At 44.2% G+C, this 21,936-nt stretch overlaps 3 protein-coding genes across 4 annotated transcripts in view; all 3 read right to left on the bottom strand.

Annotated features, from left to right (window-relative positions):
* The window catches only part of LOC116980364 (interferon-induced GTP-binding protein Mx3-like), a 59,259-nt gene extending 52,046 nt beyond the window's left edge, over nt 1-7,213 (bottom strand). The window contains exon 1 of the mRNA XM_033032522.1: nt 7,063-7,213. The gene's annotated coding sequence lies outside the window, so the exon portion shown is untranslated. The remainder of the gene's footprint in view (nt 1-7,062) is intronic.
* Nucleotides 1-21,936, bottom strand: part of LOC116980360 (interferon-induced GTP-binding protein Mx3-like) — a 281,647-nt gene that overhangs the window by 219,154 nt on the left and 40,557 nt on the right. The window lies entirely within an intron of this gene.
* LOC116980363 (interferon-induced GTP-binding protein Mx3-like) overlaps nt 1-21,936 on the bottom strand; it is a 445,599-nt gene that overhangs the window by 397,837 nt on the left and 25,826 nt on the right. The window contains exons 10-13 of one of the 2 annotated variants that reach the window (XM_033032519.1): nt 21,273-21,431; nt 20,261-20,337; nt 18,600-18,800; nt 12,261-14,274 (exon numbers count right to left, since the gene is read on the bottom strand). In XM_033032519.1, the coding sequence (XP_032888410.1) occupies nt 14,047-14,274; nt 18,600-18,800; nt 20,261-20,337; nt 21,273-21,431 (665 nt within the window). In that variant the 3' untranslated portion in view covers nt 12,261-14,046. Of the gene's footprint in view, nt 1-12,260; nt 14,275-18,599; nt 18,801-20,260; nt 20,338-21,272; nt 21,432-21,936 lie in introns of those variants that run through there. The other variant, XM_033032520.1, reaches the window with a different exon arrangement.

Genomic DNA, 21,936 nt, shown 5'->3' with positions numbered 1-21,936 from the left:
TGGAGGAAGGAGTCATAGTGTATTTGTGGAGGATTGTTTTATTGATTGGAAGCCTGTGATCAGTGGAATGTCATTGGGATCCGCGCTGAGTCCACCCTGGTCTGTTATCCCCATTAACAATTTGGATGACAATGTAGTTAACATTGCTAAGAGATGTGCAGATGACACCAACATTGGAGGATTATCGGACAGCGAGGAAGGATGTCTACGTTTACAACAGGATGAAGATCAGTTGGGATGGTAGATCAAGGAATGGCAAATTTAATTTAACACTGGCAGGAGCGAGGCATTGCACTTTAGCAAGTCAAACAAGGGCAGGGCTTGCACATTGAATAGCAGAACCCTGGAGAGTGTTGTAGAACATATAGACCTCGGAGTACAGGTTCGTGAAAGTGGCGGATCAAGTGGACAGGGTGGTACAGTTCAGTTTATTGTCACATGTACTGAGGTACAGTGAAAAGCTTTTGTTGCGTGCTAACCAGCCAGTGTAAAGACAATACATGTTCACAATCGAGCCATTTATTGTGTACAGATACATAAGGGAATTACGTTTAGTGCAAGGCAAAACCAGTAAAGTCTGATCAAAGATATTACGAGGGTCATCAATGAGGTAGATGGTAGTTCAGGACTGCTCATTTGTTGTGGTTGGATGATTCAGTTGCCTGACAATAGCTAGGAAGAAACTGTTCCTGAATCTGAGGTGTACGTTTTCACACTTCTATACATTCTGCCTGAGGGAAGAGAGGGGAGGGGGGGGAGAGGGGCCAGGGTGCGAATCGTCCTTGATTATGCCGCTGGGTGCCAAGGCAGCATGAGGTGTAAATGGAATCAATGGAAGGGACGTTGGTTTGTGTGATGGTCTGGGCCCAGTTCTGGTCACTCGACTGTAGTAAGGATGTCGTTAAGTTGAAATGGGTGCAGAAAGGATTTACCATGAAGTTACCCCAGTTATAGTGAGGGGCTTGATAGACTGGACATTTTATTGGAACATAAGATGCCGAAGGGTGACCTTATTGAAGGTCGTGAAACTGTAGAGGATTTTAAAATTAGAGGGCATAAGCATAAGATGGAAGGAAAGAGATCTAGGAGGCAGTGACCTCAGGGGCAACATTTTCACTTGGTTGGTAGCCTGTATTAGGAATGAGCTGTCAGAGAAAGCAAGAGGCAGATACATTAACAAAAGATTTGGACAGATTTATGGAAAGGAAGGGTTTTGAGGGATACGGGCCAAATGGTGGTAAATGAGACTAACCCAGAATGCCAACTTGATTAGCATGGACACATTGGGCGAAAGGGCTTTTTTTCCCCCATAGACTTTCTGGTCACTTAACATAAAACATATCACGGTGAGTTCACCCTACTGCGAGTGTCGGTGCGGTCACTTCAGAACCGGGTGTTACCCCTACACTACAATTTGAAAGCATTTGTTAGTGTTCAGAACACTTGATTAGCACGGGTATCAGGGGTTATGGGGAATAGGCAGGAGAATGGGGTTAGGAGGGCGAGATAGATCAGCCATGGTTGAATGGCAGACTGGATGGTTGAATGGCAGACTTGATGGGCTGAATGGCCCAATTCTGCTCTTACCATGTATGACCTTATTACAAAATGTCACATTTGTTTCCCAGTTTTTCATCTTTCACCTTCCAAGTTCAGGAAGCAGGAGGAGGTGAAAGGAGACAAAATGACAATACTCTGGAAAAGAAAGATGCAAAGTGCTGGAGTAACTCAGCGGGTCAGGCTGCATCACTGGACAGCATGAATGGGTCATGTTTCGGTTTGGGACCCTTCTACAGATGGATTGTAGTAGCGGTGTAACAGCAGGTAGAGAGGACAATGTCAGGCAAGTGATATAGGAAGGAACTGCAGATGCTGGTTTAAACCAAAGACACACAAAATGCTGGAGCAACTCAGCAGGACAGGCAGCATCTCTGGATAGAAGGAATGGGTGACATTTTGGGTCGAGACCCTTCTTCAGACCTTCAGACAATAGATAGATGGATAGAGATGAGGTGAGGGGGGTTTTGATTGGCACAAGATTGGACAAAGGCCAGAGGTGAATTGGAGACAAAAGGCTGGAGGAGAAGGAGAGAAGAGGTGCAACATGTGATGTCCTTTGTGTTTATTGGACATGACGGTACCTGGAACTCTGCACGAATTCCTCTGGATGAATAGGAATTTCCCATTCGGTGATTCTTTACTTTCTTTCTTATGGTGTTCGTGGTCTTTTGCAGTTAATCTGTGGAAATTATTATTTTTTTGTTTTATTTTGTTTTCAATTACAAAGAAATGATCATGTATTTATGAGATGGAGTTATTGTAATGATCAAAGTCAATAGATTTGACTTGACTGTGATTGACAATAGATTTGCCTTAACTGTGCGAGTTGCTGTGGGTGCATGGGTTTCCTCATCCGTCCCAAAGGTTCATTGTACATTAGTTCAACGGTACATTACTTGGCTGCTGCAAATTCCTCTAGAATATGCAAGTGACAAAAGACTATAAGGGGAGTCAATGGGCATTTTAGAGAAATTATTATTGGGGAATGGGACAAATGGAATTGACCTGCTGGGGCCAGTGTGAATCCGATGAGCCAAATTACATATTTCTATGTCACAACAAGTAAACAGGTAACATGCAACAAAGATTTCACATCCACACTTCCTCAAGGTCATCAGCATAATCAAGAATGAATCTTACACCGGTCATTCCATCGTCCCCTTTCTCACCATCAGTTAAGAAGTACAGAAGTGTGAGAACGCACACCTCCAGATTCAGGGAGTTTCTTTCCAGCTGTTATCAGGCAACTGGACCATCCTATCAACAACTAGAGAGCAGTCCAGAGCAACCACCTACCTCATTTAAAGACCGCATGGATGGTTCATCCCTGTCTGGTGAAAAAATAAAACGGGAAAGGCGGCTCAACTGTGGCTAACGAGGGAAAGCAAGGATAGTGTTAAATCCAAAGAAAAGGCATATAAATTGGCAAGAGGAAGCAGCAAACCGGAGGACTGGGAGAAATTTAGAACTCAACAGAGGAGGACAAAGGGGTTAATTTAGAGTGGGGGAAAAAGAGCATGAAAGAAAGCTTGTGGGGAATATAAAAACTGACTCTAAAAGCTACTTTAGATATGTAAAAAGAAAAGATTAGTGAAGACAAATGTAGGTCCCTTACAATCAGACAGGTGAATCTATAATGGGGAAATAAAGAAATGGCAGAACAGTTAAACAAGTACTTTGGTTCTGTCTTCACTAAGGAAGACACAAACAATCTCCCAGAAATACTAGGGGACCGAGGATCTAATAGGAGGGAGGAACTGAAGGACATCCACATTAGTCAGGAAATGGTGTTAGGTAAACTGTTGGGACTGAAGGCAGATAAATCCCCAGGGCCTGATGGTCTGCATCCCAGAGTACTCAAGGAGGTGGCCCTAGAAATCATGGATGCAATGGTGATCATTTTCCAATGTCCTCTCGACTCTGGATCAGTTCCTGTGGACTGGAGAGTAGCCAATGTAACCCCACTTTTTAAAGAAAGGAGGGAGAGAGAAAACGGGGAATTATAGACCAATTAGCCTTACATTGGTAGTGGTGGAAGTTGCTTGAGTCGATTGTTAAAGATGTTATAGCAGCGCATTTGGAAAGCAGTGACAGGATCAGTCAAAGTCAGCATGGATTTCTGACGGGTAAATCATGCTTGACTAATTTTCTGGATTTTTTTGAGGATGTAACAAGTAGATAAGGGAGAGCCAGTGGATTTGGTGTATCTGGACTTTCAAAAAGCCCTTGACAGGGTCCCACTTAAGAGATTAGTGTGCAAAATTAGAGCACATGGTATTGGGGGTAGGGTATTGACATGGATAGAGTACTGGTTGGCAGACAGGAAGCAAAGAGTAGGAATTAACGGGTCCTTTTCAGAATGGCAGGCAGTGACTAGTGGGGTGCCGCAAGGCTCGTGCTGGGACCCGTTATTTACAATATATATTAACGATTTAGACAAAGGAATTATACGTGATATCTACAAGTTTGCGTATGACACAAAGGTGTGTGGCAGTGTGGGCTGCAATGAGGATGCTATGAGGCTGCAGGGTGACTTGGATAGATTGGGTGAGTGGGCAGATGATGGCAGATGCAGTATAATATGGATAAATGTGAGGTAATGCACTTTGGTGGCAAGAACAGGAAGGCAGATTATTATCTGAATGATGTCAGATTAGGAAAAAGGGAGGTGCAACAAGACATCAGTTACTTAAGTTATGATGTCGGATTGAAGCTGCTTACCCAAATCTCATTGCACTTATGTGCAATGACAATAAAAGATATTATTATTATTATTACCTGGGTGTGCTTGTACATCAGTCACTGAAAGTGAGCATGCAGGTATAGCAGGCAGTGAAGAAACCTGATGGCATGTAGGCCTTCGTGATTTAAGAGAGTTAGATAGAGCTCTAGAGGCTAGTGGAGTCAAAGGATATGGGGAGAAGGCAGGCACAGGTTATTGATAGGGGACGATCAGCCATGATCACAATGAATGGCGGAGCTGGTTCGACGGGCCGAATGGCCTCCTCCTGCACCTATTTTCTATGTCTATGTTTTCTATGTTCATTGCAAGAGGATTTCATCTTAGGAGCAAGGAGATCCTACTGCAGTTGTACAGGGCCATGGTGAGACCGCTCCTGAGTATTGTGTGCAATGTTGGTCTTCTTATTTGAGGAAGGACATTATTGCTATTGAGGGAGTGCAGCGTAGGTTCACCAGGTTAATTCCCTGGGGGTCGACTAAGCTTGTATTCACTGGAATTTACAAGGATGAGAGGATATCTTACAGAAACATATAACATTCTTAAAGGATTGAACAGGCTGGATGCAGGAAAAATGTTTCCAATGTTGGGGGAGTGGGCAGATGATGGGGGGGGGGGGGGGGGGGGAGAGGGGCGACGGGGCGACGGGGGGGGGGGGGGGGGGGAGGGGGGGGGCGACGGGGGGGGGGGGGGGGGGGGGGGGGGCCTGGAGCTGGGGGAGGGAGATGACGAGTGAGTGGGAGCGGCCGAGGGTACCCGACACGACCTCTCCCCGCCCCCGGACCGGCTGCAACCCGTGGGCGGGGAGACACCGCGCCGATACCCTCGATCCCCCGCTGCCTCGGCTCCGAGGAACGCTCACTCCCCCACCCGACATCATCGCCGCCCTGCTGGAGAAAACGGGCCAGCGGTAGTTTACATCGAGACAGATATGGAGAAACAGAGAGAGGCAGATAGAGAGAAGGGAGAGAGATAGAGAGAGAGAGAAAAATAGAGACACAGAGTGAGAGAGAGAGACAGACAGGCAGAGAAAGAAAGACACACAGAGAGGCAGAGTGAGACAGAGAGAGAAAGACAGAGAGAAAGAGACAGAGAAAGAGACATATACAGAGAGAGCGTCAGAGAGAGATATTAAATTTATAAAACTGGCATTTCTTTGTTTTCCAACTGCCCGTAAAAATGTGCCAAATATGTAATGTGGCCCTCATACTGAAAAGTTTTGAGGCCCCTGTTTTAGAGGATCAGCCATGATCACATTGAATGACGGTGCTGGCTCGAAGGGCCGAATGGCCTACTCCTGCACCTATTTTTAAATGTTTCTATGAGACCATTGGACTATCTTTCATCAGATTTCACTGGAATTTACATTGCACTATAAGTTATCCCCTTTATCTTGTATCTGTGCACTGTGGACGGCTCGATTGTAATCTTGTTTAAGAAGGAACTGCAGACGCTGGAATGGAAGGTAGACAAAAATGCTGGAGAAACTCAGCGGGTGAGGAGCGAAGGAAATAGGCAACGTCTGAAGAAGGGTTTCGACCCGAAACGTTGCCTATTTCCTTCGCTCGATTGTAATCTTGTATAGGTTTACCACTGATTTTCCGGCACCCTTGGTTTCAGTCTTTCTGGATCAAAGATCTTATAGGATCTTTGTTCTGGATTATCCAGTTTTCCCGATCACGCGGTCAAGTGATAACAAAACAAAACTACACGCCTGGCCCACGAACAACACCCCTCCCGTGGTCTCCAAAGCACCGTGGAATGGCAGTAACTTAAATAAAACAAATAGCAAAAGTAAACAAATGCGAATCCGCTATATTCGAAATTGGTTATTAGTGTGTGCGTTAAAATGAGGGTTTACTGTATTGACTTTGCGAAACAGTTCGGAGTGAGGATCGAGAGCATAGTTGACAAGGGGTTTTGGGGAGCAGTCTTTTAAAAGGTGCGCAGTAAATTAGACAAATTCGAGGGTAAGTGGGGTTATGGGGGGAAAAGCAGGAACGGGGTACTGATTTTAGAGGGCAGGAAGGATGTTAAAAAAACACTTCGCACATGGAATGAACGAAATGTGCAATAATCATTTCCAAAAAGAGTTAATAGGCATCGCGACAAATGATTTTAGTACCAGAGGTCAACAAAATTTCCATCCTCCTGTTATGAAACAGCAAGCAGAGAGGGTTAAATTATCCATCTATGTGAACATTTAGCAGGCGACACTCTCTTGCTGAACATCGGACTCACTTGCTTAACATCTCGCCTGAGAAAGACACAAAATGCTGGAGTAACTCAGCGGGACAGGACAGGCAGCATCTCCAGTTTGTAAAAACATGTCCGTGTAACAATCTCAGCGACCCCAAAGCGCCCAGCCCTTCCCATATAATTACAAATAAAAAGATATATAAATATATTCATATTCTGGTAGGATATATATATATATATAAACCTGCATCAGCAGTTCTTTCCTACCCATATATATAGGTAGGAAAGAACTGCTGATGCAGGTTTAAATCGAAGGTAGACACAAAATGCTGGAGTAACTCAGCGGGACAGGCAACATCTCTGGAGAGAAGGAATGGCAAAAAGGAAATAATATTTATACATATATATTCATATATAGCAAGATGGCAAAGATTATGACAAAGGATTATGAATTTGCTATACACATATATACACATTTGTGTATAGCAAATTTATAATATTTTGCCAGGATCCTGGCAATATATGTATCATATAGAATCTACGCAGTTGTTATAAGCACGTACCTGTATGTGGTCAAGCCAAACGGACACTTTTATATATTTTTAAAGCGCTCGGGACCCAACACGTTCTTAAATACCCTTGCGGGTCTCTTTCAAAACGAGAATGAGCCAATGAATTTTGCGCCGAATAACGGAGCAGGAAACCGAAACTAAAGTTGCTGTCTCACGTTTGCATTGTTCGGGATAAAGGGAAAGCGAAAGTTAACCTGGTTTCAAGAAACGCGTCAGAACCTGTAGTCTGCAACAAACGGGCAGGCAGGACCCGAAATGTTGACCTGGCCTTTACAACACCTGCCTGAGCCCCCTGAGTTCATCCAGCATTTTGTTCCTTTGTTTTTGCTTCAGGAAGAAACTGCTTTTTGTTTTGTAAAAAAAAAGAGGTTTAGTTCCACACATGCAATGAGAAAACAATTTCCAGCAGAGTATTTAGAAAAGTAAAATTAAAACATGACTCTTCCTGTCCAAGATGCACTCTACCACCTGCAATGCCCACTGGTCCGAGAGGGACTGAAGAAGGGTCTCGACCCAAACCATTACCCATTCCTCCTCTCCAGAGATGACGCCTGTCCCGCTGAGTTACCCCAGCATTTTGTGTCTATCAACGGTGCAAACCAGCAACTACAGTTCCTTCCTACACACCAAACGCCCCCTCTCGAGGATTTCCTGGGCATAAACCCTCAGAAGAGAGGGATGTGTTCGACAATGAAAGGGCATCTTGGCCAGACCCAAGAGCTGATGATAGAAAACGTTGCCCTGACTGAACTGGCACTCCCACCCCACCCCTCCCACTTTCTTTCTACAACAGATGCCTAAAGGTCATTTGAACCATTAGAAACATGCAGGAAGATGGAAACAGGCCATTCAGCCCAAAGATCCTGTAGCGAGCAAGATAGTCCACTCGACAAAAAAGACGTAGTACGGTCATGGGCAGACTCATGGGTAATTTAAGGCCCCATTTCCGTAACCGGCTTCCATCTCCGCACCAAAGATCCCATTGGATAATAGTGCGGAGACGGAAGCCGGTAACGGAAACATCCTCGTAAAAATAAAAGTTATTTGGTAAAAATCTTCTCATTTTCAGAATTTTAACTTAATAACAAAACTGTTCCCCCGCAACGTTGATTACACTGCGAGTCGGGTTGGGTCCGGTTACGGAAATGGATGAAAAAAAGTCCTACGTTCCGCTCCGCTGCGTACTGCACGTCAGCCCATTGCATTTAGCAAGAGTGGTCTATCTTGCTCCGCTATAGGATTTTTGATTCAGCCCGCTGTTTCGAGGTTGACCATTGATCACTTGTTCAACGATTTTTATAGTATCCAACTTTTTCATCCACTCCCTAGCACACTGGGGTTAACTTACAGCGGCCAACGAACCTACCAACCCACACCGCTTTGGGATGCGTGAGGAAACCGCAGCACCCGGAGGAAATCCACGTGGTCACAGGGAGAATGTGTAAACTCTGTACAGGTAGCATCCAAGGTCAGGATTGAAGTCAGGTCTCTGGTGCTGGGAGGCAGCAGCTTTACCAGCTGTGCCACGGTTGCTGTTACATCACGAGGGTGAACACAGGTGCAACTAGAACTTGAGAAGCAACCCTTCCAAACCCCTTCTTCTTGCGTATGGCATGCACAGCCTAAAGTTGTAGGACAACTTGTTCTATTTGATCTTATTTGATTGTGCACACCAGGTTGATTGCATTCATTGAAATAGGGCAGACCACGTGAAGGTTGCAATCTCCCACCCCTTCCAAACCCCTCATCAGGCACTGGGAGTTCACGAACCAGTCTAACAACCGTTAGACTTTGGACTTCAGAATTACAGTGCGTAAACAGGCCCTTCGCCCCACTGAGTCTGTGCCAACCAACGATTACCCTGAACACTAACACCATCCTACACATTCGGACAATTTACAGAAACCAATTAACTTACAAATCTGTACGCCTTCGGAATGTGCACTAACCTACACACTAGGGACAATTTTACACTTTACCGAAGCCAATTAACCTACAAACCTGTACGTCTTTAGAGTGTAGGAGGAAACCGAACAAAACCCACGTGGTCACAGGGAGAACATACAAACTTCGTACAGACAGCACCCGTAGTCAGGATCGAAGCCGGGTCACTGGCACTGTAAGGCAGCAACTCTACTGCTGTGCCACCTTGCCACCACTATTGCTTGGCACTGGTCCATGCAACACTCCCTACCCTGGGTTTCCGCTGTAAAAGGGGAGGAGGACTTCTATGTAGACGGTCGGCCACTGGGGACATCCGAACTTCCATGTGGCAGAAGAGACTGCCACGATTTGTCTGGAGGAAGTAGAGAATGTATGTATGGCTCATAGAGGAAACGCCTTCAGGCCTTGTATATTGGCATAGAGGGCACCTCACAGACACACTTAGTCATTTAGCTTGGTAACAGGCCCTTCAGCCCAATTTGCCCATACTGACCAACTTGCCCCATCTACACTAGTCCCGCCTGCCTGCATTTGGCCCATATCCCTCTAAATCCATGTACCTGTCTAAATGTTTCTTAAACAATGTCATAGTAGCTGCACCAAAGTTGCCCCTCAGGTTCCTATTTATTCTATCCCCACTATGTTCTATGTCCTTAAACCTATGTCCTTAGGTTCTTGATTCTCCTACTCTGGGTGAAAAACTCTGCATTCACTCTGTCGAATTCGCTCATGATCTTAAACACCTCTAGATGATCAAGCCTCATTCTCATGCACTCCAAGGAATAAAGCCCAAGCTGCCCAACCTCTCCCTACAGACCAAGCCCTCTAGTCCTGCCAACATCATTGTGAATCTTCTCCGCACTCTCTCTAGCTTAACAACATCCGTCCTACGGGAGGCGCTGTGGTGAAGCGGTAGAGTTGCTGCCTTGCAGCGCTAGAGACCTGAGTTCCATCCTGGCCCTTCAGCCCATGATATCTGTGCACATCATGTCAGATTAAACTAATCCCTTTTGCCTGCACATGATCCATATCCCTCCATAATTTGTGTGCCAATCCAAAAGCTCCTCAAATGCCATTCTTGTTTCTACAAAGTCTTAAAACATTGCAAATGGTGACCTTGAGACTATCCTTGATCTCCTTAACTTTACTGCCTTTACCTTGCACTAAACGTTATTCCCTTATCATGTACGTATACACTGTAAATGGATCGATTGTAATCATGTATTGTATTTCCGCTGACTGGTTAGCATGCAACAAAAGCTTTTCACTGTATCTTGGTACATGTGACAATAAACTAAACTGAACTGAAAAGCAAAATGATGTGGATTTAGGAATTCTGGAATAAAACCAGGAAATGCTTAAAAATTTCTCAGCAGATCTTGTAACTTCCGTACTGAATCAGCTTTAATTTTTAAAGTCAATGATTTTTCATCAGAACTGGTCAGTTCTGTTAAGCATTCCCAGTCGCTGCTCCATTTGCTGTGTTTATCAAGGATTTTCTGTTTTTGTTTAGTTTAGTTAAGAGACACAGTGCAGAAACAGGCCCTTCGGCCCACGGAGTCTATGATGACCAGCGGTCCCCGTATACTAGCATTATCCTACGCACTGGGAATAATTTACAATTTTTACTGAAGACAATTAACCTACAGACATGTACGTCTTTGGAATGTTGGAGGAAACCAGAGCACCCGGGGAAAACCCACACAGTCACGGGAAGAACGTACAAACTCCATACAGATGTGGTGGGGATATAGTTTACACACTCTCCGCAATCTTAAGATAGTAAAAACGAATCTTCCAAACATTGTGTCTTGATTAATTGGTCTTTTATAGAAGTATTACAAAGCAAAGAAATAATTCATAACTTTTCGCTCTTAACTGTTTCTTCTTCATAAAATGCAGTCGTGACCGTGCGGTCGTTACCGTGGTAAAAAACTGTTATTCTCAGCAATCCTCAATGTAAACTGAAACTCCCAATCTATGAGTCTGCGCTAGTCTCCACCGAAGTAGACACACCCCTCCAAGTACAATTATTCAGCTTCTGTAAATTGTCCCTAGTGTGTTGGATGCAACTAGTGTACGGGTGATTGTTCGTCGATGTGGACTCGATGGGCCGAAGGGCCTGTTTCCATTGTGTATCTAAAATTAAATCTTTGTCCATTTATCTCATTGCTGTTTACAGCGCGAGGTAATCGGATAAACCATGCAGTCAGAGCGGAATTGTGCAAATGCCAGAGATAAGTCAGGATTGAACATAGGTTGCTGGAACTGTGAGGTACGAGTTCTTCTGGCATATTAACGATTTTGGTGAATTGTTAGTGCTGCCTTGTTTCCTAGCCTAGAATACTCTCTTCCTTAAATTCAGTGACCAAACCTGAATGCATTCAGTGACCGAGGAGGTCTAATGGTGTTTCTCTAGGACCGAGTCTCTACACAACTATGAATGAATGAATGAATGAATGAATGAATGAATAAGTTTATTGGCCAAGTATGTTCACATACAAGGAATTTGCTTTGGTGCTCCGCTCACAAATGACAACATGACATAAAATGACAATTAAGAATGACACATAAAACATTAATAATAAAACATTATCGATTAAACATGTGAATTAAAAAAAATACCAGAGCAAAAAGGCAACAGATTTTTGGTTATTGAGTAGAGCTACTACTCGTGGAAAAAAAGCTGTTTTTATGTCTAGCTGTGGCAGCTTTGACAGTCCGGAGTCGCCTTCCAGAGGGAAGTGATTCAAAGAGTTTGTGGCCAGGGTGAGAAGGGTCAAAGATGACCTTACCCGCTCGCTTCCTGGGCCTTGCAGTGTACAGTTCGTCAATGGTGGGAAGGTTGCAGCCAACAACCTTCTCAGCTGATCGGATGATTCACTGCAACCTCCGGATGTCGTGCCTCGTGGCTCAACTCCACTTCATCCACATGATCATATAGTAGAATACTGCACCCATCTGAGTGGACACGCAACGCGCGTTACACAAACGTACGTTGCAGTGAACCCTCAAAGGTTAGTGTCCCAGAAAACAAACGTTACATTATTAGAGAAAACCAAATTATATCCATAGATAGAAAAAACTGTTATGGAAAACAGGAACGGTAACGATAAAGCCTTATGGATTTGAGCTATATCGATGGCCGATGATTCGTCGGAAGGTTTGATTTGGGATGATTTTTTTGGAAGTTAAATGTCTCCGTAACGGTCGTTGTGGAGCTTCCGGAGGTTGACATGAAAGAATGACACCATGATGTTTTTGATATATTACATTTGAATATAAGAAAAAATAATTAACGCCCAAAAAACAATACTACCATAGGATACTTTGTTGGGGTTTGTGAAAAACAGTAGAGGTTTGGAGCCTCCATGGTTTAACTTACGGAGGTACCGACCCCGATAACCGTCATTGTGACAATGGACACCAAGCACAACGACCGTTACCAGATCTTTGCTAGGCGGAATACCGGACATATTACTGTATTTTTCTCCTGGTATTGATGAAGATATTTCCCTAGATCATTCTCAAAACATGTATGTATGAGGGGCCATATGAAGTTTATTTATGAATTAAATATTAATGACTAAATGTGGTAAAGTTTTTAATGTCACACTTTTGGTGTCCAAATTGGTGGTAAAACAATGAAAATTTGCCTGTCATGAAAAAATGTTTGACTTTCGGTCTTGAAGTTATCTAATTTATATCTGTTATTTATAAGGTTTCATATGATAGGTAGGTTTTTGTTAAGAACAGTGTATTGGTGTAAAAAATAGAATAATAATCTTGATCCTCAAAATCTCTCCAGTATTGTAAAATGACTCGTATCAAACACTAAATTCCACTCCACTCTGTATCCTTGTGAATGCTATATCGGATAATTATCTATTTGCTTCAAGTCAAATCCAAATTTGTTTTAAAACATGATAAAAAAATGTAAAGTGTGATTAGAATTAATTTAAATCTAATCACAATCTAATTTCCAATTTCACATCCAAATCATGATACGGAATATAATTGTCGGGGAACATTAGCTAAGTGTAAAAACAAAGTGCAGGAGGAACTCAGCAGGTCAGGCAGCATCTGTGGAAAAAGGCAGAAGATGTTTCGGGCCAGGAACTTTGTGTAAACTCAATCTCTTGCCAATCTTGTATAAACTCAATCTCTTGTTACTAAACTCAATCCATTAAGCAAAGAGATTCCTCATAAGATGCATCAAAAGACAATTAAAGGTTCCTTGACAGCTTAAACAAGTTCACACCGAGCTGCTCAATATACAGACAATTTAAAATCAATATGTGTAGGAAGGAATTGCAAATGCTGGTTTACACCAAAGATAAGACACAAAATACTGGAATAACTCAGGCGAAGGGTCTCGTCTCCCTATCTATTTCTCCAGAGATGCTGCATGTCCCGCTGAATTATTCCAGCATTTTGTGTCTACCTTCAATTTAAAATCAATCCATGTTTTCCAGTTAGCCAATTTCAGTCAGGATGGGATGGGAGCAAATATGACCCTTGTAGGCAAAAAATGCTGGAAAAACTCAGCGGGTGAGGCAGTATCTATGGAGAGAAGGAATAGGCGACGTTTCGGGTCGAGACCCTTCTTCAGACTTATATCCCTTGATTGGAAAGAGGACATTAGCCAGGAGGAAGATCACAAATATGGAAATTGAGTGAGGAGGTACCGTAAATTCCTATAACTCACAAATAGAGTCAAAGAATGTGGAAACAAGCCCAACTTGCCCATGCTGACCCGAGGTCCCATCTGCACTAGTTCCACCTGCCTGGGTTTGGCCCATATTCTTCTAAGTCTATCCTATCCATGTACCTATCCGTGGATAGATTGTCATCATGCAATTAAACAGGAATAAAGGCTGCTGGTATCAAAGAATGATTGTGAACTCCGAGACTAAACAGTAGTAAGGATTCAATCCCTTCAAGAGCGGAAGTTGGCAAGAAATATAAAAATTTGCAAACAAAATATAAACATATCTTTACAGTATTCAGTGACCTTCGTTCAACGCTTATTTAACCAAATTCAAGCAATGTCTTCTGGGCTTTTGTCAATCGGTCTATTTTGCGATTGAGGTCATCTCTCTTCCTCTGTGTGTCTTCATCTTCCATTAGATAATCATTGATGCAATCCTTGTCTTGGATGAGTTGAAGCATCTCTGTCTGGAGTTTGTCAGCAAATTCATTTAAAATGTAGCAGCGTATGACCATGGGGATCTGGTTAGCCAGTCGATGAGAGACAACCTAGGCGTTGAGAACAGAAAATAAAGGAAGGTAATGAAACAGGAAGCAAAACTTCCCTGTGTGCTTTAATTAAATCTATTTAATCCTCTTAGCCCATTGTTGAATCTGCCCATCACTCTACCATGTTCTTGCCAACCATCTAGTAAGTACCCATCCATACCAACCCCATTTACCAGCACTTACTCCAGTCTTATATTTTAGTTTAGTGATAAAGCAAGGTAACACCCCTTATGATCCCCCGAGTCTGCATCGACCAGCGATCCCTGGATATTAACACTACCCTACAAACACTAGGGACAATTTAATATTCATACCAAGCCTACAAACCTGTACGTCTTCAGAGTGTGGGAGGAAACCGAGGATCTCTGAGAAAACCCAGACAGGTTATGGGGAGAGCGTAAAAACTCCAAATAGACAGCACCCTTGGGCAGGATCGAACCCGGGTATCAGGCGCTGTAATGCAGCAAGTCTATTGCTGCGTCACCGTGTCTCAGTGATTCAAGTGCTTTTTGAGATGCTTCTCAAATGTTCTGCAAACACCATCCTCCATCACCCCCTCAGGCAGTCTGTTCCAAATTCCAACCATTGTGGAAGAAATATTTTTTTTCTGAACCTTTGAACCGTTTACCCCCACATTATACCTATATTATAAAATGGTCATATTCCCCACCTCTTCATGAGTCTATCTAAATGCCTTTTAATTGTTGCCCTCATATCGGCTTCCACCGCTTCTCCTCGCTATAGGTTCCAGGCACCTACCACTGTGTAAACAAAACTGCTTCAAACTCTTAAAAGATATGCCTTTTGATATTTGATATTTCCAGCCAGGGAAAGAAAAACAACACTATCTATGCCTTATCTATATAACTAAAAGTCTCATCTTGACCACTTCCTGTCTGCGCTGTGTATTGATTTTATAGTCGGCCGGACTATAAAACCCCGGTTGCCTGGAAATGAGTCAGTCACTCTGAAAGATAGTGAGGGAGAGTCCTCAACTGTCATTCTAAGCTGTGAATCATCTGAACTGTGAGTCTACAATGTACTTGCAATAAATGATTTGTTAGCCCTTAATGACAATGCAATTAGTTGTTTTGCAATTTGATGGCCTGCACTCTGCTTGAAATGCTATGAAATTGAATGTGGTGGTCTGCACTCTGCTTGAAATGCTATGAAATTGAATGTGGTGGCCTGCACTCTGCTTGAAATACTATGAAATTGAATGTGGTGGACTGCACTCTGCTTGAAATGGAATTTCAAGGAATAGCCGTGAGTGAACTGCCAGTCCACCAGCCCTGAGTGACTAATCTGCCAGCCCACCAGCCCCGAGTGACTGAGCTGCCAGTCCACTAGCCTTGAATGACTGAGCTGCCAACCCACCAGCCCTGAGTGACTGAGCTGCCAGCCCACCAGGCCGGAGTGACTGAGCTGCCAGCCCACCAGACCGGAGTGACTGAGCTGCCAGCCCACCAGACCTGAGTGACTGAGCTGCCAGCCCACCAGGCCTGAGTGACTGAGCTGCCAGCCCACCAGGCCTGAGTGACTGAGCTGCCAGCGCACCAGGCCTGAGTGACTGAGCTGCCAGCCCACCAGGCCTGAGTGACTGAGTTGCCATCCCAAGAATCCATTTGGCCCACAATGTCCATACTCTAGCCCCCTGGAAACCAGTCCCTTCGGCCCACAACACCCATACTAGTGCTCCAGAAAGCCTACCCCCCACTGGCCACCAATATTGGAATTGGTGGAGAGGTGGAATATTGCGTTGGGGGACCAACCCCCCCGTGTGAAAGGGTCCCACTTAGTCTAGTAATATTATATCCTTACAGGTTGCCCCTCAAACTCCAATGCTCTATATAAAACAACTAAGTTTGACCAATCTTTCATCGAGTCATACAGCATGGGAAACAGACCCTTCGGCACAACTTGCCTATGCTGCCCAACATGCCACATCTACACTAGTCCCACCTGCCTGCATTTGGCCCATATCTCACCAGACCTATCCGAACCATGTACCTCTCTTAAGGTCTCTTAAACATCATGATACTACCTTCTCATACCTTTCCTCATGGCTAAAACTCTCTAATCCAAACAACATCTTGATGCAGGTCTTCACCTCCACATCTTCCTGTAATAGGGTGGCCAGAATTGTACACAACACTCTAAATGCGATCCAACCAGTTCCATAAAGTTGCAACAGGACTTATCAATTAAGGCAAGTATGGCATACACCTTCTTTCCCACCATGACCATGTGTTGCTATTTTCCAGGTAATGGACTTGTACCACTTGTACCAGCAGCACATTTGGAAAGTGGTGAAATCATTGGACAAAGTCAGCATGGAAATAATGAAAGGTAAATCATGTCTGACGAATCTTATAGAATTTTTCGAGGATGTAACTAGCAGAGTGGATAAGGGAGAACCAGTGGATGTGTTATATCTGGACTTTCAGAAGGCTTTCGACAAGGTACCACATAAGAGATTACTATACAAACTTAAAGCACACGGTATTGGGGGTTCAGTATTGATGTGGATAGAGAACTGGCTGGCAGACAGGAAGCAAAGAGTAGGAGTAAACTGGTCCTTTTCAGAATGGCAGGCAGTGACTAGTGGGGTATCGCAAGGCTCAATGCTGGGACCACAGCTATTTACAATATATATTAATGATTTGGACGAGGGAATTGAATTGAATCTCCAAGTTTGCGGATGACACGAAGCTGGGGGGCAGTGTTAGCTGTGAGGAGGATGCTAGGAGGCTGCAAGGTGACTTGGATAGGCTGGGTGAGTGGGCAAATGCATGGCAAATGCAGTATAATGTGGATAAATGTGAGGTTATCCACTTTGGTGGCAAAAACAGGAAAGTAGACTATTATCTGAATGGTGGCCGATTAGGAAAAGGGGAGATGCAACGAGACTTGGGTGTCATGGTACACCAGTCATTGAAAGTAGGCATACAGGTGCAGCAGGCAGTGAAGAAAGCGAATGGTATGTTAGCATTCATAGCAAAAGGATTTGAGTATAGGAGCAGGGAGGTTCTACTGCAGTTGTACAGGGTCTTGGTGAGACCACACCTGGAGTATTGCGTACAGTTTTGGTCTCCAAATCTGAGGAAAGACATTCTTGCCATAGAGGGAGTACAGAGAAGGTTCACCAGACTGATTCCTGGGATGTCAGGACTTTCATATGAAGAAAGGCTGGATAGACTCGGCTTGTACTCGCTAGAATTTAGAAGATTGAGGGGGGATCTTATAGAAACTTACAAAATTCTTAAGGGGTTGGACAGGCTAGATGCAGGAAGATTGTTCCCGATGTTGGGGAAGTCCAGAACAAGGGGTCACAGTTTAAGGATAAGGGGGAAATCTTTTAGGACCGAGATGAGAAAAACTTTTTTCACACAAGAGAGTGGTGAATCTCTGGAATTCTCTGCCACAGAAGGTAGTTGAAGCCAGTTCATTGGCTATATTTAAGAGGGAGTTAGATGTGGCCCTTATGGCTAAAGGGATCAGGGGGTATGGAGAGAAGGCAGGATACCGAGTTGGATGATCAGCCATGATCATATTGAATGGTGGTGCAGGCTCGAAGGGCAGAATGGCCTACTCCTGCACCTATTTTCTATGTTTCTATGTTTACCACAAGATCCCTCTGCACATCCATAAGGACATAAGTGATAGGAGCAGAATTGGGACATACAGCCCATCAAGTCTACTCTGCTGTTCAATCATGGCTGATCTATCTCCCCCCCCCCCAACCCCACTCTCCTCCCTTCTCCCCATCACCGCTGACACCTGTACTAATCAAGAATCTATCTATCCAACCTTCTGTAGCAATGAATTCCAGATTCACCACACACTGATTAAAGAAATTCCTCATCTCCAAAAGGAACGTCCCTTCATTCTGAGGCTATGACCTCTGGTCCTAGACGCTCCCACTAGTGGAAACATCGTCTCCACATCCACTCTATCCAAGCCTTTCACTATTCGCTAAGTTATAATGAGGGTACCCATCATCCTTCTAAACTTCAGCGAGTACAGGCCTGGTGCCGTCAAATCCATCATTGCTCCTAAGGGTTCTGCCTTTTATTGTTACTGAACACTCTCGTCTTAAATTCCATCTCCCAAAGAGCAACACATCACACCTGCCCAGATTAAACTGCGTCTCTCGTATCTCCACCCATATTTTCGTCACTTTGTGCTTTTTTCTCAATGTTTCCTCATGTTGCCTCTCGCTCTTCCACCAATCATCCCAGTGGGAGGAAGGAGGGAACAGTCCACCAATGATCGGCACACAATGGCAATCAAATCCGCTGCTGTGTTACACACAGTATATTTACCTTGTAATATGCGTGGAGATGATCCGACAGTTCTTGGATGCTGCCAAATGCCAAAGGTTGTGGCAAATTGCCTTTTGCTTCAAAAAGGCTGTTATTGTAGATACCGTCTTGACAATACACCACACTCTCAACCTTAATCTGGGCCTGCAGCAGCCTCTCTGCTTCTGTTTCTTGCTTGTGGCTCATATTTGCGATTATGACCTGCACACACAAAGATAAAATGAGCAAATACGTCATGGAGCCCTTTGGCCCTGCTTGTCCGTTCCGACCAAGGTGCCCCATCTACACCAACACTACCGGCCTGCGCTTGATCCATATCCCTCTAAACCTGTTATAGCCTATTTCTTTCGCTCCATGGATGCTGCCTCACCCGCTGAGTTTCTCCAGAATTTTTGTCTGCTATCCATGTACCTATCCAGATGTCTTAAATGTTGTTATAGTTTCCGCCTCTAAGTCTTATGGCAGCTCATGCCATATACCCACCACCCTCGGTGTCAGAAAAACATCTATGACTACTGTCTGAGAAATAAGTATGGTTAGGAATTACTCACTGCACCATTGGCTGAAGTTGCCCCTCATATTCCCGTTAAATATTTCCCCTTGCACCTTAAACCTATGTCCTCTGTTTTTTTTAGTTTCCCTAATCATGGTAAAAGGCTCTGCACATCTGCTCTATCTATTTCCCCCAATGATCTCATACACCTGTGTAAGATCACCTTTCATCCTCCTACGCTCCCAAGGAATACGGCCCTTGCCCATCTATCCTCCTCCTATAGCTCAGGCCCACAAGTTCTGTCACCATCCTCGTACTGTAAGTCTGCACTCTTTCCACCTTAATAACATATTTTCTATAACAGGGTGAGTAAAACTGAACACAGTACTCCATCTTTGGCTTCATCAACATCTTGAACGGCTGTAACCCAACAACTCAACTTCATATGTCGTCAGATCCAGGCTCTTTTTCTGGTGGGCAAGTTTAGAATCCGAAATGGCTTTGGGCTCCATGAAACTACCAAATTACCACCTACAATATGTGCTACAGTTACTTGCCCAGGTGATTCCAACAGCACCTCCCAATCCCACAACCTCCCACTAAAACCTTAGGTTTAAGGTGGCACGGTGGCATAGCAGTAGAGCTACTGCCTTACAGCGCAAGAGACTCGGGTAAGATCCTGACTACGGGTGCTGTCTGTATGGAGTTTGTACATTCTCCCCGAGAAAACTGTGTGGGTTTTCTCCATGATCTTCGGTTTCCTCCCACACATACAGTTTGTAGGTTAATTGCCTTGGTATAAATGTAAAATTGTCTCTAGTGTGTGTAGGGTAGTGTTAGTGTGCGAGGATTGTTTGTTGGTTCGGACTTGGTGGGCCAAAGGGCCTTTTTCCATGCTGTATCTCTAAACTGAACTAAAAAGGACATGACCAATAGGTATAGGAGTTCACCCCTGCCTGCAGGTTTAAAATTAGTGTTACACACCATCCTGACTTGGTGGTATGGATTCACCTTCCCGAAGTCTTACTTGAATCAGACTTGATTGTATTTATGTATATCAGATCAGTTTGGATAACTTGCAAGACAAAGGTTACATCTTTCACATGACAATAATAAACCTAAACCTCAAAACTCCATTACCGAAAGGCAGAAGGTTCGTGTACTGTACCTTGGCAGCTTTGGACAGGTTACTAAAGGCACTGAAATGTTGCTCGGCAACGACCATAAAAATATTCCTTGTGATATCTGTAATAGTAAAAAGACGATATAACACATGCAACTGATAACCAAGATAAGACAATGTGGGGAACCACTGTGAGGGGGGGGAGGAGGGGGGGGGGGGGGGGGGGGGGGGGGGGGGGGGGAGAAGAGTCGGGTGAGAACAAAGTCTATCTTCGGTTTAGTCCAGCATCTGCAGTTCTTTCTTACACAAGTTACAAAGTATCCCACCCCAGTCACTCCCTCTTCTCCCCTTTGCCATCGAGCAGGATGTACAGAAGTTTGAAAACGCACACATCCAGATTCAGGGACAGTTTGTTCCCAGCTGTTGTCAAGCTATCGAACCATCCTCCCACCAACTAGAGTGGTCTTGTGCTCCCATCTATCCCCAATGCAGACGGTAAAAATATCTTTAATCGTACTTTACTGGACTTTACCTTGCACTCATCGTTATACCCTTTACCCTCTATCTGCACACTGTGGATGGCTTGATTTTAATCATGCATTGTCTTTTTAATGACTGGATAAGACGGAACTGTGCTGCCATAAATCTGAATGCTTCCTGCAAGGATAGTTTAACAACCTGAAATGTCACCCATTCATAGAGTGATAGTGTGGAAACAGGCCCTTCGGCCCAACTTTCCCAAACTAGTCAACGTGTCCCAGCTACACCAGTCCCACCTGCCTACACTTGGTCCATATCCCTCCAAACCTGCCCTATCCATTCCTTCTATCCAGAGATGCTGCCTGTCCTGCTGAGTTACTCCAACATTTTGTGTCTATCTTTAGTTTAACAAGACAATAATTTGGCTTTTTTGGTGTGGATAGGGTAATGCATTGTAGTGTTTCCTTGTTACAGGCTTAAGCCTGAAGTATCCATTACCTATGATGAATGTTCTTGTTTGGGTGCCCAGAGTTCTTGCAATTCAAAGAAGTACACCTTACGCATAGCAGTCACATACCTGTGATTGTCTTCAGTTTTGTAATAGCTGGATCTTTCAGTGCAGAGACTTCTTTCTTAATGAAGGATTCAAAGGTACTGTAGTTGATAAACCCAGGCAGCTCTCTTCCACGGTATGAGCTTTCATATTGGGGAACTATATGTTTCATGTGATTTTGGACTGACAGTGCAAAGAAAAAATGTAAAACTTAAAATCTATTCTTTTCCAATCATGCATTTGATGGCAATATCATAGTCAGGCACTCTCTGCACTCTTTCCAGCTTAACAAAATCCTTCCCATAGTAAGGTGACCAAGACTGAATCCAATACTACAACTGCACCCTCACCCATACATCATACCACTGCAACATAATTTCCCAAATTCTATGCTTAATACCCTGACTGATGTCAGGCCGGGGGGAGTTCCCCTCGCCACAGGTACCATGTAATCCCGTACTACCTGCTCCATTGCCGGGTAGTCGGCGACTAAACTGTCTCCCCCACCTGGTTTGCTTGGTGAGGAGGGGGCTGTGGACCCCCAACAAGACCTGTCAAAGGGCGAATGAGCTTCTAGCGAGCCAATGGTCATCCACATTCAATGGAAGTTGCGATCACTATCTTACATAGCATTGTAAGGAATGATGATAAAGCACACACACCAAAATTCTATACTTCCAGCGGCGGA

Source organism: Amblyraja radiata, chromosome 14, assembly GCF_010909765.2.
Source record: "Amblyraja radiata isolate CabotCenter1 chromosome 14, sAmbRad1.1.pri, whole genome shotgun sequence".
Taxonomy (NCBI): Eukaryota; Metazoa; Chordata; class Chondrichthyes; order Rajiformes; family Rajidae; genus Amblyraja; species Amblyraja radiata.
The sequence above is the reverse complement of the archived record's forward strand: the minus strand, read 5'-3'. Positions and strand labels throughout refer to the sequence as shown.